The sequence below is a fragment of the Megachile rotundata genome, chromosome 13 (assembly GCF_050947335.1).
Source record: "Megachile rotundata isolate GNS110a chromosome 13, iyMegRotu1, whole genome shotgun sequence".
NCBI lineage: Eukaryota > Metazoa > Arthropoda > Insecta > Hymenoptera > Megachilidae > Megachile > Megachile rotundata.
This window is the reverse complement of record NC_134995.1, coordinates 10,371,358-10,391,911: the sequence shown is the minus strand read 5'-3', so window position 1 is coordinate 10,391,911 and position 20,554 is coordinate 10,371,358. Positions and strand designations below refer to the sequence as shown.

At 32.2% G+C, this 20,554-nt stretch overlaps 2 protein-coding genes across 4 annotated transcripts in view; one reads left to right on the top strand and one right to left on the bottom strand.

The window, feature by feature from the left end:
* The first annotated feature begins 2,079 nt into the window (after positions 1-2,079).
* Positions 2,080-3,607, top strand: LOC100882302 (RWD domain-containing protein 1). Its single transcript, XM_003705945.3, has 4 exons — positions 2,080-2,272; positions 2,432-2,781; positions 2,845-3,031; positions 3,109-3,607. Exons 1-4 carry the CDS (start codon positions 2,203-2,205, stop codon positions 3,222-3,224), a joined length of 723 nt encoding a protein of 240 aa, XP_003705993.1. The 5' UTR covers positions 2,080-2,202; the 3' UTR covers positions 3,225-3,607.
* LOC100875053 (Malic enzyme b) overlaps positions 3,601-20,554 on the bottom strand; it is a 30,178-nt gene continuing 13,224 nt past the window's right edge. Inside the window, exons 2-12 of one of the 3 annotated variants that reach the window (XR_013040375.1) lie at positions 19,551-19,719; positions 16,658-16,816; positions 16,395-16,576; positions 13,994-14,303; positions 12,997-13,179; positions 12,611-12,836; positions 12,404-12,546; positions 11,710-12,004; positions 10,309-10,453; positions 9,250-9,567; positions 3,601-5,813 (exon numbers count right to left, since the gene is read on the bottom strand). Coding sequence is in view for 2 of the 3 variants with exons in the window: in XM_076539292.1 (XP_076395407.1) it covers positions 9,528-9,567; positions 10,309-10,453; positions 11,710-12,004; positions 12,404-12,546; positions 12,611-12,836; positions 12,997-13,179; positions 13,994-14,303; positions 16,395-16,576; positions 16,658-16,816; positions 19,551-19,719 (1,852 nt within the window). In the remaining variant the exon portion in view is untranslated. Of the gene's footprint in view, positions 9,568-10,308; positions 10,454-11,709; positions 12,005-12,403; positions 12,547-12,610; positions 12,837-12,996; positions 13,180-13,993; positions 14,304-16,394; positions 16,577-16,657; positions 16,817-19,550; positions 19,720-20,554 lie in introns of all 3 variants that reach the window. The other 2 variants (XM_076539292.1, XM_076539293.1) reach the window with 2 other exon arrangements.

Genomic DNA, 20,554 nt, shown 5'->3' with positions numbered 1-20,554 from the left:
TTCAGGACTTTTAGCTTGTCGACGGTCGTGGATTGTTTTAGAAAGCCAAAAAATGTCCTTAAAATTGTCTCGAAGAATTATTTACAAAAATAAAAGAAAATATAAGATAGGAATTACTGCAATTAATTTCATATCACAGTTTTTGAATTTATCGATTTTTCTCTGTTATCAACGCTTTCAGAACACTCTAAAATTAATAACTTTTGTTATCCGAAGTAATTTAATGCATAATATCATCAATTAAATCAAGAAAATCAATAAAAATTGACTTTTTCGAAAATCGTACTGGTAGCGCCATCTCTCCGGCGAACAGGTTGAACTAGACGCTTTGGAGACACCTCTTTGATTAGTTCCACCATTCTGCCGCTAGATGGCGCCACGGGTACCACGCCATGAACGCAGAATAAACCAGAGGCGACACTGGACCCTTTGGTTTCTCGAAAACACCACGTTCTTTTTGAATAAAATGCTGTTTTGGTGTAAAATAAACACCACAATTTCATAATCATAAAGTACCGCTTTAAGTTCGCGTTTGTCAAGCACAAAATTTTACATTCTCTTTTCTTTCTATTATCTTTGTGGAACACTTTCAATATTCGCCACTAGATGGATATCAAGAGTATCTTTCTCGCTAGTCCTCGGTTTGTTGTAAGTTACTATATATACAACCTCTGAAAATTATTCGACAAGGCGTCTAAGGCTGTTACTGCTAGTTTGCCTTACTGATGAGTCCGTACTAGCAGGTGGGACTAGATCTCTCGACGGTCCTGTTCTTCCCCTCCCATTGAGAATTCCCTGCTGCGGCAAAATCCGGTGACGACCCGCCGCCCGTCGGATGCCGTCCCCGAAAGGGGTGTGGTGGGGCGGGGTGTTCTGGCGGTGTTTTGAGGATGGTTGGGGAGGATGTCGAAGCATTACATTAAATTCCAGAGGAGGTGTCTTTCGGGTCGAGGAAAGAAAAACCACCACCAATAATCCTCTACCTATCTGCGTAAAATGTTTTGTGTTCTCAGCCTTACGGGTTGGTTCCCCGCGTCTAAGGCAGGGATCTGCTTTAAAAAAAGAAAAAATTAACTTTAGAGAAAGTCTTTGCCGGATTGGTCCCAAAGCAGATCTTGGACGAAACGCCTTTTTTTTCTATCCTTTATATTTGTATATTCTTTTCTTTTTCAACTTTTCGGCGCCGTAAAATTGATAAAAATACCTCAAAAGATAATATTAGTAATATACAGAGAATTTATAGAAAATTTATTACAAATGTATTCCAAATTATTAGAGATTGAAAGTAGTTTTACCCGATTTAAATTTCCCGCTCGTTCGTACAACCTAATCTAACTACTTTAAAGGGACACTATTTTCGAGAGATCGAAGGTGGCAGAGAGTGTCTCTGGTTTACTCTGTAGTACTGCTTTGGTAAGTAATTTGATGCATATTATACAACAAAATTAATATTAATTGAATTTGTTCGACGTCGGCGCCATCTGGTGGCAGATAACGGGAACTAACGAAACTACAGTTTCAAAAGTGTGTAGTTGACCCTGTTCGCCGGAGAGATGGCGCCACTAGTACAATTAAAAAAAAATTCAATTAATATTGATTTTCTTGACTTAATTATGCATTAAATTACTTCGGAAAGCAATATGAACTAATTTTAGAATATTCTGCAAGTACGATTTGTAACCATTAATGAACAAAGTACTGCATCTTTCAGAAAATAAATTGTTTAGTTTGGTTTCGCTTTTCACCACTACATGGCACTATTGGTGTCGTCCCAGCTCGCGCAAAATTATAAATTTTACAATTTCTGTAAAAATGATGCCTTAAGAATATTTTAAACTTCAATTAATTCCTTCATAATGAACTGTTCATTTTTTGTGACAAAATGAGCTTGGTCTTAAATATCAGCACTTGCTCACATAATGTTTATACTTATCACTTATTATTAGATGCGATGTTTAAATAAATAAAATTTATCTCGAAATTTTGTAGAATTTATGTATAATAACTTTTTAAATAAAGTTGTGAAATATTAAGATTAAAATGAGACACCCCATATATATATTGTGGGTATCTTGTTTGTGCTACAGCGCTCTTTGCTGCTGCTGTCACAGTCGTAACATGATTTCTCGTCCTTTATTGTAATTATTCAATTGTACATTTAACATAAGAATCTCTTAACGAAGCAATTTTATTTGAATCGTCATGGATTATAAAGACGAGCAACACAATGAGATCGAAGCGTTGGAGTCAATTTATTGTGGAGAATTGGAAAGTATGCAAGCATTACCGTTTAACCTATAAACTTTGTTTTTATTGCATCAGTACATTGCTTTTTAATGAATTACAACGTTTATATTTTTTATACAATGAAATAATAAATATTGAGATAAGTTTTGAGCTGGAGATTCTTGTAAACAGTAATTTCTTACAGTTTTAGCTACAGAACCATTTTATACGTTTGCCATCCCAATTAAAACTGAAGAGTATGAACCCGAGACTGCAAATGGTCTGAGTTGTCGTTTAGAGTTTACGTACACTGCAAAGTATCCGGATGAGCCTCTTATTATATCGATAGAGGATGAGGAGAACTTTGAAGAAAGTAGTGCAGAGAAATTAAAAGAACATTTAATAGAACAAATGAATGAAAATCTAGGAATGGTTATGGTATTTACTTTAGTTAGCGCCGCTCAAGAGTGGCTTAATGTACAGTGGGATAAAATTAAATTAACAAGAGAGGAGAGTGCAGCGAAAAAACTGAGAGAGCAGGAAGAAGCAGAAAGGGTAAACTATATAAAGTATTTGGCAATTCGAATTGTAACAGAATTAATATTTATACAATTACAGAAAAAGTTTGAAGGAACACGAGTCACCGTGGAAACGTTTCTAAGTTGGAAGGAGAAATTCGACGAAGAAATGGGATACACAAAGCGGAGAGAAATGGCTGATCGAGAAGGAAAGAAGTTAACGGGCAGGGAACTGTTCATGACCGATAAAACATTGGATCAATCGGATCTTAAATTCTTAGACGATGGTACCGTTTTAGAATGCCTAATTTATTTAATCTAAATTGAAACCGCAATGTAATATCATTGACTTTTTAATTCTTAGATTCCGTTAAGATAGATGAAAGTTTGTTTCAAAATCTGGATGATCTAGATCTGGAGGGCGACGACGACGACGATGATCCTGATTATGAACCAAACATTTCTGACGATAGTGCCTAAAATAAATACACTGTATATTCTGCGTAACTACTTATAAGATGATCCCAAGAACTCTTAATTATCAAATACGCGCAATGATTAGTACTTGAAAGTTTATTTTAAGTGCTAAACGTAGGCACAGGTTAACCTGTTCCGGAGCAAATACGCTAGTACAAAATGGATTTGTTAAAAATTCATTGGTGCTGTCTGCATTTTATACCACGATTAAAGCATGTTGATATTTGTTATACGTGCACGTGAGATGGAAGGGAAATATTTAATAAGGAAAATAATTTTTATAATCATGTACATAGGATCATTTTCATAAAGTAATTCTTTAACAAACCAAGAAGAAATCATTCTTTCCCGCGCTGAGAAATGAAATAAATAGGCGCACTAACGATCATAGTTTAACGTTTATTCATAGCCTTAGTATAATGCCATCAGTAACAAATCCTAACGAGCGTACAATTACGACTGAATGGTTTATTTCTCGCTCGTACATCCGCGATTACATAAATACACAGACAAATTCCTATTTAATTCATAAGATACGTGCTTCGTTATAGTTACGGTGAGGCAGTAATGGTATAATCAATATTGTTCGTCAAAGTTTCTATTTCACGTAACATATAGGAACCTTCAGACAGAATTCTCGTTTTCATACATTTACTTAACGTAAAGAGTGGCAATTACAATACGGTACAAAAAATACGGTATTTTTTTTTTTCTTACAATGTTATCTTTCTGTTCCTGATCATAAGTGCTTATACATTATGAAATCGAAGAAATCGGTGCGACAACACGTACGGCCTTACATACTTATACTTAACTGGATACATCTCTTCCGGACAAGTTTAAATAATTTCGACGATCTTACATATCGCCTATCTTCGGGTAGTCCATTGATGCTCATGAAAATAATTTTTACGTTGATACATTAATACGAAACTTAATATAATCTGTCGTCGATTACATGCGACATAATTACTAGAAGCAACTATTCACTAATTCACGTTACAAGCGGCTAAAATTTTACGGTGGTGGGCTGGTGCCCGCGGGCAGTCGGGGCAGAGATACACTCGGTACAAAGTAGGAGATTTTAAGGTTAGATATTTGGGATTTGGAAGTTTGGAAATTTGGGAATTTGGGGTTTGAGAAATTAGGTATTTGGAGATATGGAAATTTTGAGATTTGGGATTTGGTAGTTTGGAAATTTGGGAATTTGGGGTTTGAGGATTTGGAAATTTTGAGATTTGGAATTTGGAAGGTTGGAAATTTAGGGATTTGGGGTTTGAGAATTTTGGTATTTAGAGATATGGTAATTTTGAGATTTGGAATTTGGAAGTTTGGAAATTTGGGAATTTGGGGTTTGAGAATTTAGGTATTTGGAGATATGGAAATTTTGAAATTTGGAATTTGGAAGTTTGGAAACTTGGGAATTTGGGTTTTGAGAATTTAGGTATTTGGAGATATGGAAATTTTGAGATTTGGAATTTGGAAGTTTGGAAATTTAGAAACTTGGGGTTTGAGAATTTAGGCATTTGGAGATATGGAAATTTTGAGATTTGGAATTTGGAAGGTTGGAAATTTAGGGATTTGGGGTTTGAGAATTTTGGTATTTAGAGATATGGTAATTTTGAGATTTGGAATTTGGAAGTTTGGAAATTTGGGAATTTGGGGTTTGAGAATTTAGGTATTTGGAGATATGGAAATTTTGAAATTTGGAATTTGGAACTTTGGAAACTTGGGAATTTGGGTTTTGAGAATTTAGGTATTTGGAGATATGGAAATTTTGAGATTTGGAATTTGGAAGTTTGGAAATTTAGAAACTTGGGGTTTGAGAATTTTGGTATTTAGAGAATTGGAAATTTTGAGATTTGGGATTTGGACGTTTGGAAATTTAGAAATTTGGGGTTTGAGGATTTGGATATTTTGAGTTTTGGAAATTTTGAGATTTGAAAATTTAAGAATTTGGGGTTTGAGAATCTCTATTTAAAAATTTAGGAATTTGGATATCCAGAAACTTAAAATTGCAGGAACTCGGAAATAATTTATTAAACATAAAATTACAAAAATTAAAAAAGGGAATTTGGAAAAAAGAAATAAAAAAACGTTGATCTACAAATTTGACATTTTGGAAGTTCAATAAATTAAAAAATTTAAAAATGTCACATCATCAATGAAATGTCAAACAATTTATTCGTCATTGCCCTCGAGTGGCCCGCGGGCACAGTCCACCACGCGACACGTCACAGATAGCGTTGATCGTCCAGCGTAAAGCAACGAATAAATAAAATAAATATCGGTCAACGTAATTCCAGCTACAAATTAGTGAATAGTCAAGGAACCTACTGTGTTAAATAATAATAAATAAGTACAGAGTATCGACACGCAAAAAAAAGAGGAAAAAAGAAAAGAAAAAAAAAACATAAAGCTCATAAACTTGAAATTCCCTGACATCTCCGCAATTCTCTCTTTTTTTAATGGATAATGAATCTGACCGCTGTTCATGCCGTTTTAGTCTCAAACCTGACAGAATTAACGTGAAACGACTACGTATACGTCAGAATAGCCGTCTCGTCTTTAGACTCTCCAACACGTCATAATCTGTTGGGAGAAGAACACGATTAGTATAACGTCACACTTTGCTAGCTTTTTTTGTTTTTGTCTTACCAAACGACTACTCGCGGTTTTGATACGGTTAGGTTAGGTTTGAGGGTACGTGTTTATGCACGTTCGATAAGTGACCGCTTTCGTCGTTTGGTTAAACTCGCTGTAATGGTTAAAATCTAGGTCAACCACAGTCGGCAGCAACTTTGCGCAGTTTTGGGCCAGTGATGGGTAAAGAGCTTGATGGCGGGTTTGAGGAAGTTTTTAGAGAGGGTTTTTAGTTTGGGATTTGGAGATTTGGAGGTTTGGGAGATTGGGAGTTTGGGAATTTGGGGATTTGGAGGTTTGGGAGTTTAGAAATTTGGGAATTTGGAGATTTAGAGGTTTGGGAGTTCAGAAATTTAGGAATTTGGAGATTTAGATATTTTGAGATTTGGAAATTTAGAGATTTGGGGTTTGGAGATTAAGGTATTTAGGGATTTGGGAATTTTGAGATTTGGGATTTGGAAGTTTGGAATTTTAGGAATTTGGGGTTTAGAGATTTAAGTATTCAGAGATATGGAAATTTTGAGATTTGGGATATGGAAGTTTGGAAATTTGAGAATTTGGGGTTTGAAAATTTAGATATTTAGAGATATGGAAATTTTGAGATTTGGAATTTGGAAGTTTTGAAATTTAGGGATTTGGGGCTTAAGAATTTTGGTATTTAGAGATATGGAAATTTTTAGACTTGGAATTTGGAAATTTAGGAACTTGGAGTTTGAGAATTTAGATATTTAGAGATTTGGGCTTTGGAAGTTTGGAAATTTAGAAATTTATAGTTTGGAAATTGCAATACTTAGAACTTTTTATATTTAGATATTTAGGATTTAGGAATTTGAGATTGATAATTTAAAAGTTTAAAAATGTACGAATTTAGGAATTTGTAGTTTGAAAATTTTAATACTTAGAACTCTGTATATTTATCTGTGTAGGGATTCAGGAATATTAAGATTGAAAATTTGTAAATTTAAAAATGTACAAATTTAGGATTTGAGGATTTACATATTTACGACTTTCTATTTTTCCAAGTTTGATAATTTGGGTGTTAAATCATTTGGAAATGAAAGAATTCCTATTTTAAAATATTAAAAAATTTAGAAATTAATTACAAGATTAATTTTAAAATGAAATTTAGAAACCACAAGACTATTAAAATATAAAAATTCCAAAACACAAGCATCAGAAAATCCATAAACTTTGAAACTACCAATTAACCCCACGCGTCACTTCTTTCGTCCGCCATTTGCATTGTCCCCCAGCCATTTGCCCACCACTGGCGTCCACTCCGGTAACCGTCTGGCTAATTAACGATTAATTACGTTACACACGACACATAGCAAACAAACGTTTATGCACGTACACCATTTCGTAAGATTCACCAGGAATTATATTATACAGCATGCGAAGACTCGAGAGCAGAGATCGACAAAATTTAATTAAGGTACGAGAGATTCTTGTGAAAATATCGTTCGATCTCTAAATTTTCGTTCTTAAGAAAAAACAGGTTTGAAATTTCATCAATTACGTGTGTACTTACCTTAATACATTTACATTTATTTTTAATTTTTATATTCAGAATGAATAAAATGAATGTTTCTTTTAAAAATCTTAAATAAATAATACTTTGGTATATTTAATAATTTTGTTATGTTCATTATTGGTTATTATTTTGTTACAGTGATTGTTAAAATTATTTTTGTTACATTGATTACTAAAATTATTTTTGTTACATTGATTATTAAAATTATTTTGTTACAGTGATTACTAAAATTATTTTGTTACAGTGATTATTAAAATTATTTTTGTTACATTGATTATTAAAATTGTTTTGATACATTGATTACTAAAATTATTTTGTTATATATCAATTATTTAAATTACCTTGTTACATTGATTACTAAAATTATTTTGTTATATATCAATTTTTTAAATTGCCCTGTTACATTGATTATTAAAATCATTTTGTTATATATCAATTATTTAAATTACCTTGTTACATTGGTTACTAAAATTAGTTTGTTATATATCAATTTTTTAAATTGCCTTGTTACATTGATTACTAAATTTATTTTGTTATATATCAATTTTTTAAATTGCCTTATTACATTGATTACTAAAAGTATATTGTTATATTAATCATTTAAATTACATTAATTATTTTGTATAAGTAAGCACACGTACTTGATGAAATTCCAAAAATTAAAAAAAAATTCAACGATATTCCACAATCGTTTTCCCATTACCAGGAATTTTGTCGTACTCTGCATACCATTACAAACCTATTTAGAATGAGATATTAACACCGAATGGGAACGTTTCACACGTCCCCGCGAAAATAGACACTTTTTACACGTAGAGAAAAATAGGTCGTATTTGATTCGACAACGATGATCTTCGTTATGCGAGGATCATCTTAGGAACAAATACTTCATGATCCCACGGTATCTCAAGATACAAAGTAGTACATTTTAAAAACCACACGTTTCAAAAGTGGAATTCGAAAATAGTTTGAACATTTACATATTTTTACCCGTAACGCGATTTTATTGTGTAAAGGGAAATCAAGATGGCGCTCGATACGATTACCAATTGCGTGGACAACGAATTGTTTATTGGTGTAATTTCTAAGTTTCTTTGAAAAGAATTTCTGGAGTTTGCAAAGTAAAGCGCTGAAGCGTGCACCTTTCATATTTGAATTTTTGAGGAATTTTGGGATTTATTTTTGGGGATTGGCGTAATTAGACCTTTGGCTGAGGACTAAATTTAATATTTTGGAGATCTCTCAAGTTCAAAATTAAAAATTTTGGAACTCAGAAATTGTAGAATTGGGATTTGAAAATTTGGAAACTTGAGAACTTCAGAATTGTACAATTTATAAATTGGAAAATTTTAAAACTAGCAAACCTTGACAAGTAAAATTTTGGACCTAAAAAAGTGAAAAATTTGAGAACTAAAAAATTTCACATACAAAGTGTCAATTGCCATTTTGCCTTCAAACTCCATTTCTACTTATGCCAAGACCTAGGAATTCTCAAACACATCAAGAAATTTCTACTCTGCCAAACTTTCATGGGAAAACTTTGGAAAATAAAGAAGTTCTTCCGTTTACATATCAAGTCTTTGTGAAATTCGTTAACTTTATTTGTTCGAATCGCAAAGATTCACAAACGCCTTTGACCACGAGGAGAAACGTATTTAAAATGATAGGACTTCAATCAATGAAGTAACGTTCGCTTTGTACAACACAATTGGTTATTGAAACAACAATTCCATAAAACTTTCTTTAAATACTTTCAATGGTTAATACTTATTCCTGAACGATAAAACTAGCATTTCCTAATACTGCGTACGGGATGAAGGAGGACATTAAAATACTGCAATGTTAGCTTACTGCGACATTCGATGCTGTAACAATAGCACTATGTCATCGTTATCTCTTTCTGTTCTGTTTCGTGCTTTCAACACTTCGTGCAAGTTACATCGTAAAAGCACTGGCAAATTAGTCACTGACAAGAGTAACAATTCCTTACAGCTAAAGAAATTGCGACCGCACCGATGCTTTCTTTTTGTGTCACGACCTGTCAATGCAGGACACGATACTTTTTTTTTACTTTTTTTTTTTTACTTTATTTAATGATAGCCTCTGTATATCCAGCTGGACGAAATCCGCTACAGATGTTTTAAATCGTGGCGGATTTCTACTGTGTCTCTGAAAAAAATTAATTAAGCTTCAGCGGCCTGCACCGAAGTCACTCACGAGCAACCAGTTGCTGATTAGAATACATCGCTAAATAAATACATCTTTGCGACAAGCAGTTAAATGACTTCCATCTGTGAAGACTGGGATGTGACAGTGGTCACGTGATCTAATATGGCTGACTTTTATGCTCACATTTATGTTCACATTTATGCTCATATTTATAGTCACATTTAGACTGACTTTTATGTTCATATCACATAAAAATTGCACGTATTTACAATAAAAGAAGTGAAAATATTTACAAAATTTCTTCACAAGCTTTGTATAAAACCAAAAACTTTCAAAAACCTATCCGCCAGGTTTGTTCGTCCACCAATTTACAGTCTTCGCAGAAGAAAATCATTGATGCAAACACTACTGCCTTCAGTACTCAGCTTACATTTCATTGCAGCTACAAAAAAAGAAAAAAAATGATTTCCAATAGTTGTCAGATAATAATGAAGATATACTCAAGCAGAAATAATTGCTGCGAAAGAATTGTAAGAATAAATATTAAAAAGCTTCGTGCATGTTAATAGTGTTATAGTTCTATCACCATCCTAATTTTGAACTAGTTCTTATCTTTGTGATCTATGATTAGTGTTCTAAGTATACTCTACTAGCTGCCTTCTCTATACCACTAATAATACTTTGTCTAAAATACTTCCATGTTTCGGTCGTTTACTTTTTTGGAAAGTATTGAATACTCACTTCTCCGGCAATACACGCGGCTTGGCATAGTCTCCTGGCCAGTCGTAAACGTTTGGCAGTGGACTGTCATAGTTAGCATCGTACATTTTACTCATGATAAACGCACGCTTGTCTTTTGGTTCTGGATACTCGCTGGCTAATCCGGCTGAAAAATGATTGAAGTTTGAATTAAAATGATTTTGGTAAATCCACTTTCATAGTGGAGCTTAGTATGCAAGTTTAGAAATTAATTTTTAAAGTCATTCTGGAGGTTCAGATCTTCTAATGATCTTAGCCTTGACAAGGTTACTTGAGTGACCTCACTTGTTCATTGTAAAGTTGCTAAACCTATAGTACGCTATAGTACACCACTTTCACAGTGGAGCTTACTATACAAGTTTAGAAATTAATTTTTAAGGAAATTCAGGAGGTCAGATCTTCTAATGATCTTAACCTTGACAAGGTTATTTGAATGACCTTGAAAAGATTTTAACCTCACTTGTTCATTGCAAAGTTGCTAAACGTACAAATCTATAGTACACTATAGTACACCACTTTCACAGTGGAGCTTACTATACAAGTTTAGAAATTAATTTTTAAGGAAATTCAGTAGATTCAGATCTTCTAATGATTTTAACCTTGACAAAGTTATTTGAGTGACCTTGAAAAGATTTCAATCTTACTTGTTCACTGCAAAGTTACTAAAAGTATAAACCTATAGTGCACTATATTGCAGTGGTACAAGGTACATAATTTTGTTAAAAGAACTTACTCTAAATACAGTATAATATATCATAACATAAATACTACTACTTGAAGACCTATAATGACTATAGTACCAAACTATGGTATACGATAAACATTAAGATTACTCTATGTTTGTATAGTCTGTATAGTCATTTTGTTAAAAGAACTTACTCTATGTTCCAATTTAAATATACTATAATATATTATAACATAAATACTACTACTCGAAGACCTATAATGACTATAGTATCAAACTATGGTATACGATAAACATTAAGATTACTCTATGTTTGTATAGTCTGTATAGTCATTTTGTTAAAAGAACTTACTCTATGTTCCAATTTAAATATACTATAATATATTATAACATAAATACTACTACTCGAAGACCTATAATGACTACAGTACCAAACTATGGTACACAATAAACATTAAGATTACTCTATGTTTGTATAGTCTGTATAGTCATTTTGTTAAAAGAACTTACTCTATGTTCCAATCTAAATAGACTATAATATAACATAAATAATACTACTTAAAGACTTATAATGACTATAGTACCAAACAATGTACACCATAAACATTAAGGTTACATTCAAACAATATCCTTACAGTTTTAATCTCACAGCTTTCGTAACTTAATAATTACCAAATCTCCTTAGCAAAGTAACTTACTTTTCGCATAAGCGTAGTTCGCAATTCGAACAGCAATATCGATGGAACATTCGCGAATGGTACTTAACGGTGGGTACAGACTGCCCATGTCAAGATCCTCGTCCTTGACATGATCGGCAACAGCCTGTGCCGAGATGAGGAACAGATCCTCGGTAATGTGATGGCAACCAGTTGCGATCACACCCAACGCGATTCCAGGGAATATGTACGCGTTGTTTCCTTGTCCAGGTTTATAGATTTTCCCGTTATACTTCACTTCTCCAAATGGGGATCCCGATGAGAAAATGCATCTTCCCTACAAGTTAATGTGACTTAGAATCTCATACACATTAAGGAGCTAATAATGAGACTACAAATGTTTATGTGTTTGTACATTAACTTAAGCAAACCTCAGCCTTGACTAACCTAACCTAAACCTTAGATCATCAGACCTTAATTAGCTTGAGGACTTTGCAGAACATTTGTTTACATTTTGGTGATCTTGAAGCATAATTTGACTTTTAAGCTGCACAAACATTCGCAGTCTAACATATCCGTGAAAATATATGAATGACTAGTAAATATTGAAACAATATACATAAATGATTTGACAGTATATCAGTGATTTGACAATTGTGAAGTTTGATAGTCCTCAACAGTGAATTAAAATACACAGCAAACACCACAAATATTAAATAAATAATAGTAATCGTACATCCGTGTAATCATAAGCCTGCTGCGCCGTGCACTCAGCCTTGCTGGTCGGATTGCTCAACGCAAAGATCAACGGCCTTTCATTGTTCTTCGCCATCTCTTTGAGCACCTCAGGAGTGAACGCTCCCGCGGCTGCCGACGCGCCTGTTTCGATATTTCTGCTTTAGAAAACAATCGATGTATGTCGACAAATAAAGTGGTTACGCACCAATCAGAACGGTGGGTTTCACTTCCTTCACCACCTCCAGCAGCGATTTCATCACTTTGTGATCTTTCGCGTACCAGATCTTGTGGCCTTCTAAGTTACCTTCGGGTCGGTTCTTTACTAGCAACCCGTCGATATCCATCATCCAAATGTTGTCGCGGGCTCCTTGTTCCGTGCAGCCGTCCGCCTCCATTGCTTTCACGCAGAGGTCGGCTATTCCTATCGCTGCCTGAAATAAAATAAACTGAGGTGAACATCTTGCGACGGGTACATCTTGCGGAATTGTTTAACTGTGGAACTGAGTTGACTGCAGTTTTGACTGCAGTTTTGACTGCAGTTTTGAGGTCAAGGCTTTAGATTTTCAGGATAATAAAGATGTGAAGGTTTACCTCACCAGCGCCAAGGAACACAAACTTATTGTCGGACATCTTCTTCTTGGTAACTCGTTTGGAAGCCAGAATTCCGGCGACCGCAACGGCGGCGGTGCCTTGTATGTCGTCGTTGAAGGTGCAATACTTGTCTCGGTATTTGTCCAGGAAACGGAACGCGTTGTGATTGCCGAAATCTTCGAACTACAACAATTTATGAACCCATTAATCCATGTTAAATAAAATTCACATCGGTGCATGGATACCATAACCTTAAATATGTATACAAATTTTTAAAACTAATGAAATATGTAAATAATCAAAACCTTGTGAAAAGATAACAGAAGGTCTATGTGTCTTTATTATAAGATTTGAGATGTATATACATAGGTGAATCTCATAACCTTAAATGTATGTAGAAATTTTTAAAAATTACTGAAATATGTAAATAATCAAAACCTTATAGAAAAGAGAATACAAAGTCTACCTATCTTTACAAACTCTGTTAATTTTAATTTTATACACTGTGTGTTATTTAAAGAAATTTACAAAATGTCGTCGTATTATTTTTTCCTCAAATCCACAATATTTAAATTTTCAAAATAACTTCTTCCAAAATGTCGTCGTATTATTTTTTCCTTAAATCCTTAAATTCTCAGATTCTTAAAATAATTTCTTACAAAATATCGTCGTATTATTTTTCCCTCAAATACTCAAATTCTCAGATTCTCAAAATAATTTCCTACAAAATGTCGTCGTATTATTTTTTCCTTAAATCCTTAAATTCTCAGATTCTCAAAATAATTTCCTACAAAATGTCGTCGTATTATTTTTCCCTCAAATCCTCAAAATAATTTCCTACAAAATGTCGTCGTATAATTTTCCCCCCAAATCCTCAAATTCTCAAAATAATTAATAATAATTGATCCGATTAATGATATAAGTTAACGTAAATAAATTCTTGTATTATTTTGACAGTAAATTATTAAATAAAAGTAAAATGAGATTAAGAACGTACTTGGATGAGAACGTTCTGACCATATTTCCTAACGCAAGCAGCCATAAACTCATCGATCAGCTCATCGTATTCAGCTCCTTGACTCCTAGGTTTGTTAAGACCGATGTAATGAGGATCATTTCGAAGCTGTTCGTTATTGGTGCCCACGTCGATAGTGATTGGCAAGCATTGATACGGTTTAATGCCTGCTAAAGCTGTGTAGAGGGCCAATTTTCCTACAGGAATTCCCATTCCACAAGCACCCAGATCTCCAAGACCCAGGATTCTTTCGCCATCGGTTACGCAGATCGCTCGGACTGCTTGCTCGGGCCTAATATTTGGAAGGAAATGTTTTGAAATGTGTTGATTGGTGAACGTGTTGAACGTTTTGTGTAAGGAGATAAAGTTACTAGGGTAAGAGGATTGGTGTAGCGTTCTCTAAATATGGGTTGGGTTCTTTGGAGGAATGTAGGATGTAGGATAGATCATTGTTGAAGTTTTGATATTTTTAGAGATGCAAGCTTGCGAGATTTAAAAGATTTTCAAATCTTACGAATTTTATGTTCACTGTTTTTCTTTTCTTCAATTTCTAAATTACTAAACCTTAAATGTCTACATTTGCAAATTTTCAACCCTTGCAAATTTCTAAACTTTATATCTATATTTCCAAATTTTCAAACCCCCAAATTCTCATATTCTAACATTCTAAAATTTCCAAATTTCAAGAACCCAAATTCTCACATTTCAAAATTCTAAAATTTCCCAATTTCAACCCCCCAAATTCTCACATTTCAAAATTCTAAAATTTCCAAATTTCAACCTCCCAAATTCTCACATTCCAAAATTTAGAAATTTCCAAATTTCAACCCTCCAAATTCTCACGTTCCAAAATTCTAAAATTCCCAAATTTCAACCCCCCAAATTCTCACATTTCAAAATTCTAAAATTTCCAAATTTCAACCTCCCAAATTCTCACATTTCAAAATTTAGAAATTTCCAAATTTCAACCCTCCAAATTCTCACGTTCCAAAATTCTAAACTCCCCAAATTTCAACCCTCCAAATTCTCACATTTCAAAATTCTAAAATTTCCAAATTTCAACCCTCCAAATTCTCACGTTCCAAAATTCAGAAATTTCCAAATTTCAACCCTCCAAATTCTCACGTTCCAAAATTCAGAAATTTCCAAATTTCAACCCTCCAAATTCTCACGTTCCAAAATTCTAAAATTCCCAAATTTCAACCCCCCAAATTCTCACATTTCAAAATTCTAAAATTTCCAAATTTCAACCCTCCAAATTCTCACGTTCCAAAATTCAGAAATTTCCAAATTTCAACCCTCCAAATTCTCACGTTCCAAAATTCTAAAATTCCCAAATTTCAACCCCCCAAATTCTCACATTTCAAAATTCTAAAATTTCCAAATTTCAACCTCCCAAATTCTCACATTTCAAAATTTAGAAATTTCCAAATTTCAAGCCCCCAAATTCTCACATCTCCAAATTCTAAAATTCCCAAATATCTCAAGCCTAAATTCTCACATCCCCAAATTCTAAAATTCCCAATTTCAACCCTTCAAATTTTCACATCCCCAAATTCTAAAATCCCCAAATTTCTAACCTATAAATTCTCACATCCCCAAATTCTAAATTTCCCAAATTTTGCAAACCCCCTAATATTACTTAAAAAAACCCCTCACATATTTCATTATAAAAAAATAAAAAACCTAAAAAAATATAACACCCTCACAAAATCCCATAGTCATTTCAAGTCCACCCTATAGAAATTTCATCTCAAGTTTACAGTATAAAAGTGCTTAGTTACTGTTTAGGGAATAAGCTACTTATGCATGCAGAAAGTTGAGCACAGTTTATCTTTGGTATTCCAATAGCATCTGAATATCTTTACACGATAAGTGTGTAAAGAATACACGTGTCAGCAAATGTGTTCCACTTGGTACAAATGATTACAATACACGATTTGCTTTATACCTTCTTATTTAAGCAATAAATTATAGTTATTATAAAACAAACATTTAACATTGTAACATAACTACAGAATGAATTGTATTGATCAAACTTCAACTTCCAAAATAAAATTTTCACTTTCAATTTTTAATAAAATTTTTCTCCGTTTATACGAACAAGTAAGTTATTATTTATTAAACACACGATGAAAAGTTCTACATCGAGTAAATTATTCTACGTGCACTCAGCGTTAAAAAGTGTCCTTACATGAACGAAGAAGCCATTAACCTTGCATTTATTAAACATAAGAAGATTCTTAAATCATGTGAAATGTTCTACGTGCACTCAGTGTTGAAAAGTGTCCCTTTTAAGAAGCTACTTGCTAAGCCTTGCTAAACATACTAAAAATGTCCTACAAGCATTACATTAAAAAATACGATGACAATTTTTACGAACCAATTATTCAAGATTTCATAGATGTGTCCCTTATCGTATATCGTGATGAACAATCCACGTGGTCTACGATAAATAACGCCAAACTTTTGACAGGCCAATCCAACGGTAGGTGTGTAAACAATTGGCATCATTTGTTCGATGTTTTCGCTCAACAGACGGAAAAATAATCTCTCGTTTCTCTCCTGTGATAAAGGAATATTAAAAAAGAAAACAGATGGGTCGTAATTTGCCGATGCCACTCGAACAGATTCGTTTCAATTTACCTGCAATTCCACCAGATAGAGGTATCGATTTAAATCCTCGGTGTATTTCATTACCGAAGCTTTGCACAGGGCCAGCTGTTCTTCCTGAGTTTTAAATCGAGGAGGCTGCAGACCGTGTATACCCAAGGATATTCTCTCTTTCAGAGTAAATGCTAAACCCTGTGTTAACAGAAGTATTTGTATCTTGTAAATAAAAGAAATTTTGTGACGAAAATTCGTTTTGATTTAAGGTATTGAAACGTTAAGATGTAAAAACGTGAGAGAAGCATCTGAAGCGTTTGAGACTTCACCGCCATTTTGAAGTGCTTTGCTACAGTCTTAAAATGGTACCCGCGTCTTTTCCAGCTTACAGTTGTCGAGTCTCCATCTGAAGGGCCTATTTTAAAGGGGAAGCTTCAAAGAATATGACAATATTTTTTTAAAATGTAAACCCTTACGCTCCTCATTGAAAAAAACGCAAAAAAAGAATTTGTTTAAATTTTTCGACGTTTCATAACAAATTGACGGAATTGAAAAAAATATTTTAAAATAGCCTAATCCTTTGTGAATACAACAAAAAAGAATTTAGCCAAATCGGTTGAGTAGTTTCTGAGAAAAAAATTCGTGAGTGAAGCCTATTTTTGTGAGAATGAGCAAAAATTGCAAACTTTGAAGGCTTGTTATTTTTTAACAAATTCGAAACTGGTGAAATGATAACTTAAACCCCCTCTAATTTCACGTGGACTATGAAATATTTTGATTAGAGCAAAATCGGAGATGGTGACGTCAGTAGTGATGGATTTAACTTGGAATAAAAATAGAACAAATTTCGATGAGAAGACTTTTAAGGAAAATATTTATAATTCAGACTGTGAACAGATAATGTATGATTCAGACTGTGAACAGATGATATATAATTCAGACTTTACACAGATAATTTATAATTCAAACCCTAAACAAATAATTTATAATTCAAACCCTAAACAAATAATTTGAGGTTATGTCATAATCGAGGTTATGTCACATTCGAGGTTAAATAACGTAAATTATTATCAAAATTTATGAATTTTGTTGCAAACACCTTCACAAAGATAAAATTGTATCGACAATTCAGATTGTAGAGCTGGAAATTAAAAAAGTGTACACGCAACCGATACATGCACGATAATTCAAGAGTGCAGGGTAATTAAACGGATAAGTTTGCTTAAGCTTATTAGATCTGAAGAGTTAATCGATCATGCGTCTAAGAGTCAATAAATATAGTAAATGATAAAAGACGGCAATTTTTAGAACGGTAAAGTCTCGGACAGATACGCTAAGTATCGGTAAATACGGTTAAATCTTTAATGCGATCTGATAACAAACTTAGCGATTGTTTAGTCTCCTGCGGTTTGTTTGCTCATTTTTATAAATAAATGTGTTTATTTCGTTAGTAATTTTGTATCAATACTGTCAGATACTATCTGTAAAATTTGATAGTGCTTATACATAAAATTTGATAGTACATTTCCATAAAATTCGATAATGTAAATCAACCTTGATCTGTGAGATAATTGTGTCATCAATTTTATACAAATAAAATTTGATGTCTAAAAAAATGAGTAAATTTATGTCTGAATAAAATGAATAAATTTATAAATAATAATTAATATCTTAAAATTAATAGACATTTAAATATTTTAAATATGCAAAAAAAATTATAACTAAAAATTTTTCATATTAGAATAAAATTTGAAAGACATCGATAACATAAAAAAATTAGTAAATTTATGTCTGAATAAAATTAATAAATTTATAAACAACAATTAAGAGACATATCTTAAAATTAATAGACATTTAATTATTTTAAATATGCAAACAAAAATTATGACTAAAAGTTTTTCATATTTGAATAAAATTTGAAATACATCGATAACATAAAGTAAATAGTGACTTCATGCTAACGTTATCAGGTGTAACAAATACAAAAGCGTTAGAAGTTACAATATACAAATGACCTTGAACATGAAACATATGCGCAATCGTTATCCATGTACAACAATTATGCGCGGTGAAGATATTATATTTTATTTCAATGTATTTATTGTATCCTCTTTAATGCGCAGGTTTATCGCTTTTGATTACACACTGCGCATATGTTCAATATTCAAGGTCGGTCAAGGTCATTTTTTTAAGCTTAATTTTAATATATTAAACATAATGTGGTATGCAAAATTTTTAATGAATAATTCAAGCTTTATTAGTTAATTGTTGAATTAATATTAGTTAATTTTGTTGAGTTAATATTAGGTAGCAATTTTTAATTTTGATTAATCTAATTTTTATCTCAAGCACTTTTAGAGAATTTGCAAAGAATTATATAGAAGTTATGTAATGAAGTTTGCATTTATTCAAATGGGAAAACACAACATTGTTCGTTAATTTTGATGTTGAAACAGTGTGGAATTTTTGCAATATACAATGAGTAATATACACAGAACAATGAGTGTATGCACAGAACAGATTATATTTAAAAATCACTGGAAGATAAGAGTAAGGAATTGTGACGAGTAATTTTTTTTTTTTTAGGAAAGAATATTTTGTAATATTTTGTGAAGTTTTATAGGCAAAAATATTTTGTAATATTTTATAAAGTTTTGTAAGAAAAAATATTTTGCAATATTTTGCAGTTTTATAAGAAAAAATGTTTTGTAATATTTTGTGAAATTTTGTAAGAAAAAATATTTTGCAATATTTCATAAAGTTTTGTAAGAAAAAATATTTTGTAATATTTTGTAAAATATTGTAAGAAAGAATATTTATAACTATGAATGTCTTAAGTAGAAATTTCAGAAACAATCTTGTAGAGGATGAAATTAATTTTTTACTGTATAGAGTGATTAAAAAATTAGTAAAAATAGATTTTAAAAAATACCTTGTTAAGTCGAGGATCCCTTAGATGACCGATACCTTTTACCATATTGATAGGTATCACATCTCCGGACACCTCGTGTATGTCTCTGTGTTGAACATCCTTTGCAGCAGGATGCGTGGGTGGAAGCATTCGTGCCCATGATCCTGCACAATTCCTGCTGCTGGGCGATCTAATGTACCATAACAGATAAATGACGTCGTTTTATATGACATGTTCGCTGTATATCATGAGACTGCACGTGTTTATGCAAATACGGTTAGGTTAGGTATACCGCTTAATGCGCGCTCGTTTAATGCGCGATAGGAACGGCCATTACATGTGGTACTTGCGCATGCGCAGATGTAGTGTACATAGGAGATGTATTAGTACATGAAAGTACATTATTTTATGGAAAAATTTGTCACATCGAATGTGATTTTTAAAAACAGATGAAATTGAATAAAATATTGAATCGAATGAGATCGTATGATCAAGTTAAATTGAACTGAAATTGAATTGAAATTGAATTGAAATTGAATTGAAATTGAATTGAAATTGAATTGAAATTGAATTGAAATTGAATTGAAATTAAATTGAAACTGAATTGAAATTAAATTGAAATTACATTGAAATTAAATTGAAATTGCATTGAAATTGAATTGAAATTAAATTGAAATTAAATTGAAATCAAATTGAAATCAAATTGAAAGCAAATTGAAATCAAATTGAAATCAAATTGAAATTAAATTAAAATTAAATTGAAATTGAATTGAAACTAAATTGAAATTAAATTGAAACTAAATTGAAATTAAATTGCAATCAAATTGAAATTAAATTAAAATTGAATTGAAATTAAATTGAAATTAAATTGCAATTAAATTGAAATTAAATCGAAATTAAATTGAAATGAAATTAATTAATAAATCAAATCATTGTTCACTTAACCTAAAATCATTAAATTTGATCAAAATTATTAATAGATTTAATCAAAATTATTAAATCTAATCAAAATCATTATCAGATTA

What these genes read in the sequence shown, in the direction of transcription:
- LOC100882302 (XM_003705945.3), top strand. Translation starts at nt 2,203, where the DNA reads ATGGATTATAAAGACGAGCAACACAATGAGATCGAAGCGTTGGAGTCA. An exon ending in TTATTGTGGAGAATTGGAAA is followed by an intron (nt 2,273 to 2,431) that starts GTATGCAAGCAT and finishes AATTTCTTACAG; the next exon opens with TTTTAGCTACAGAACCATTT. An exon ending in TCTTAAATTCTTAGACGATG is followed by an intron (nt 3,032 to 3,108) that starts GTACCGTTTTAG and finishes TTTAATTCTTAG; the next exon opens with ATTCCGTTAAGATAGATGAA.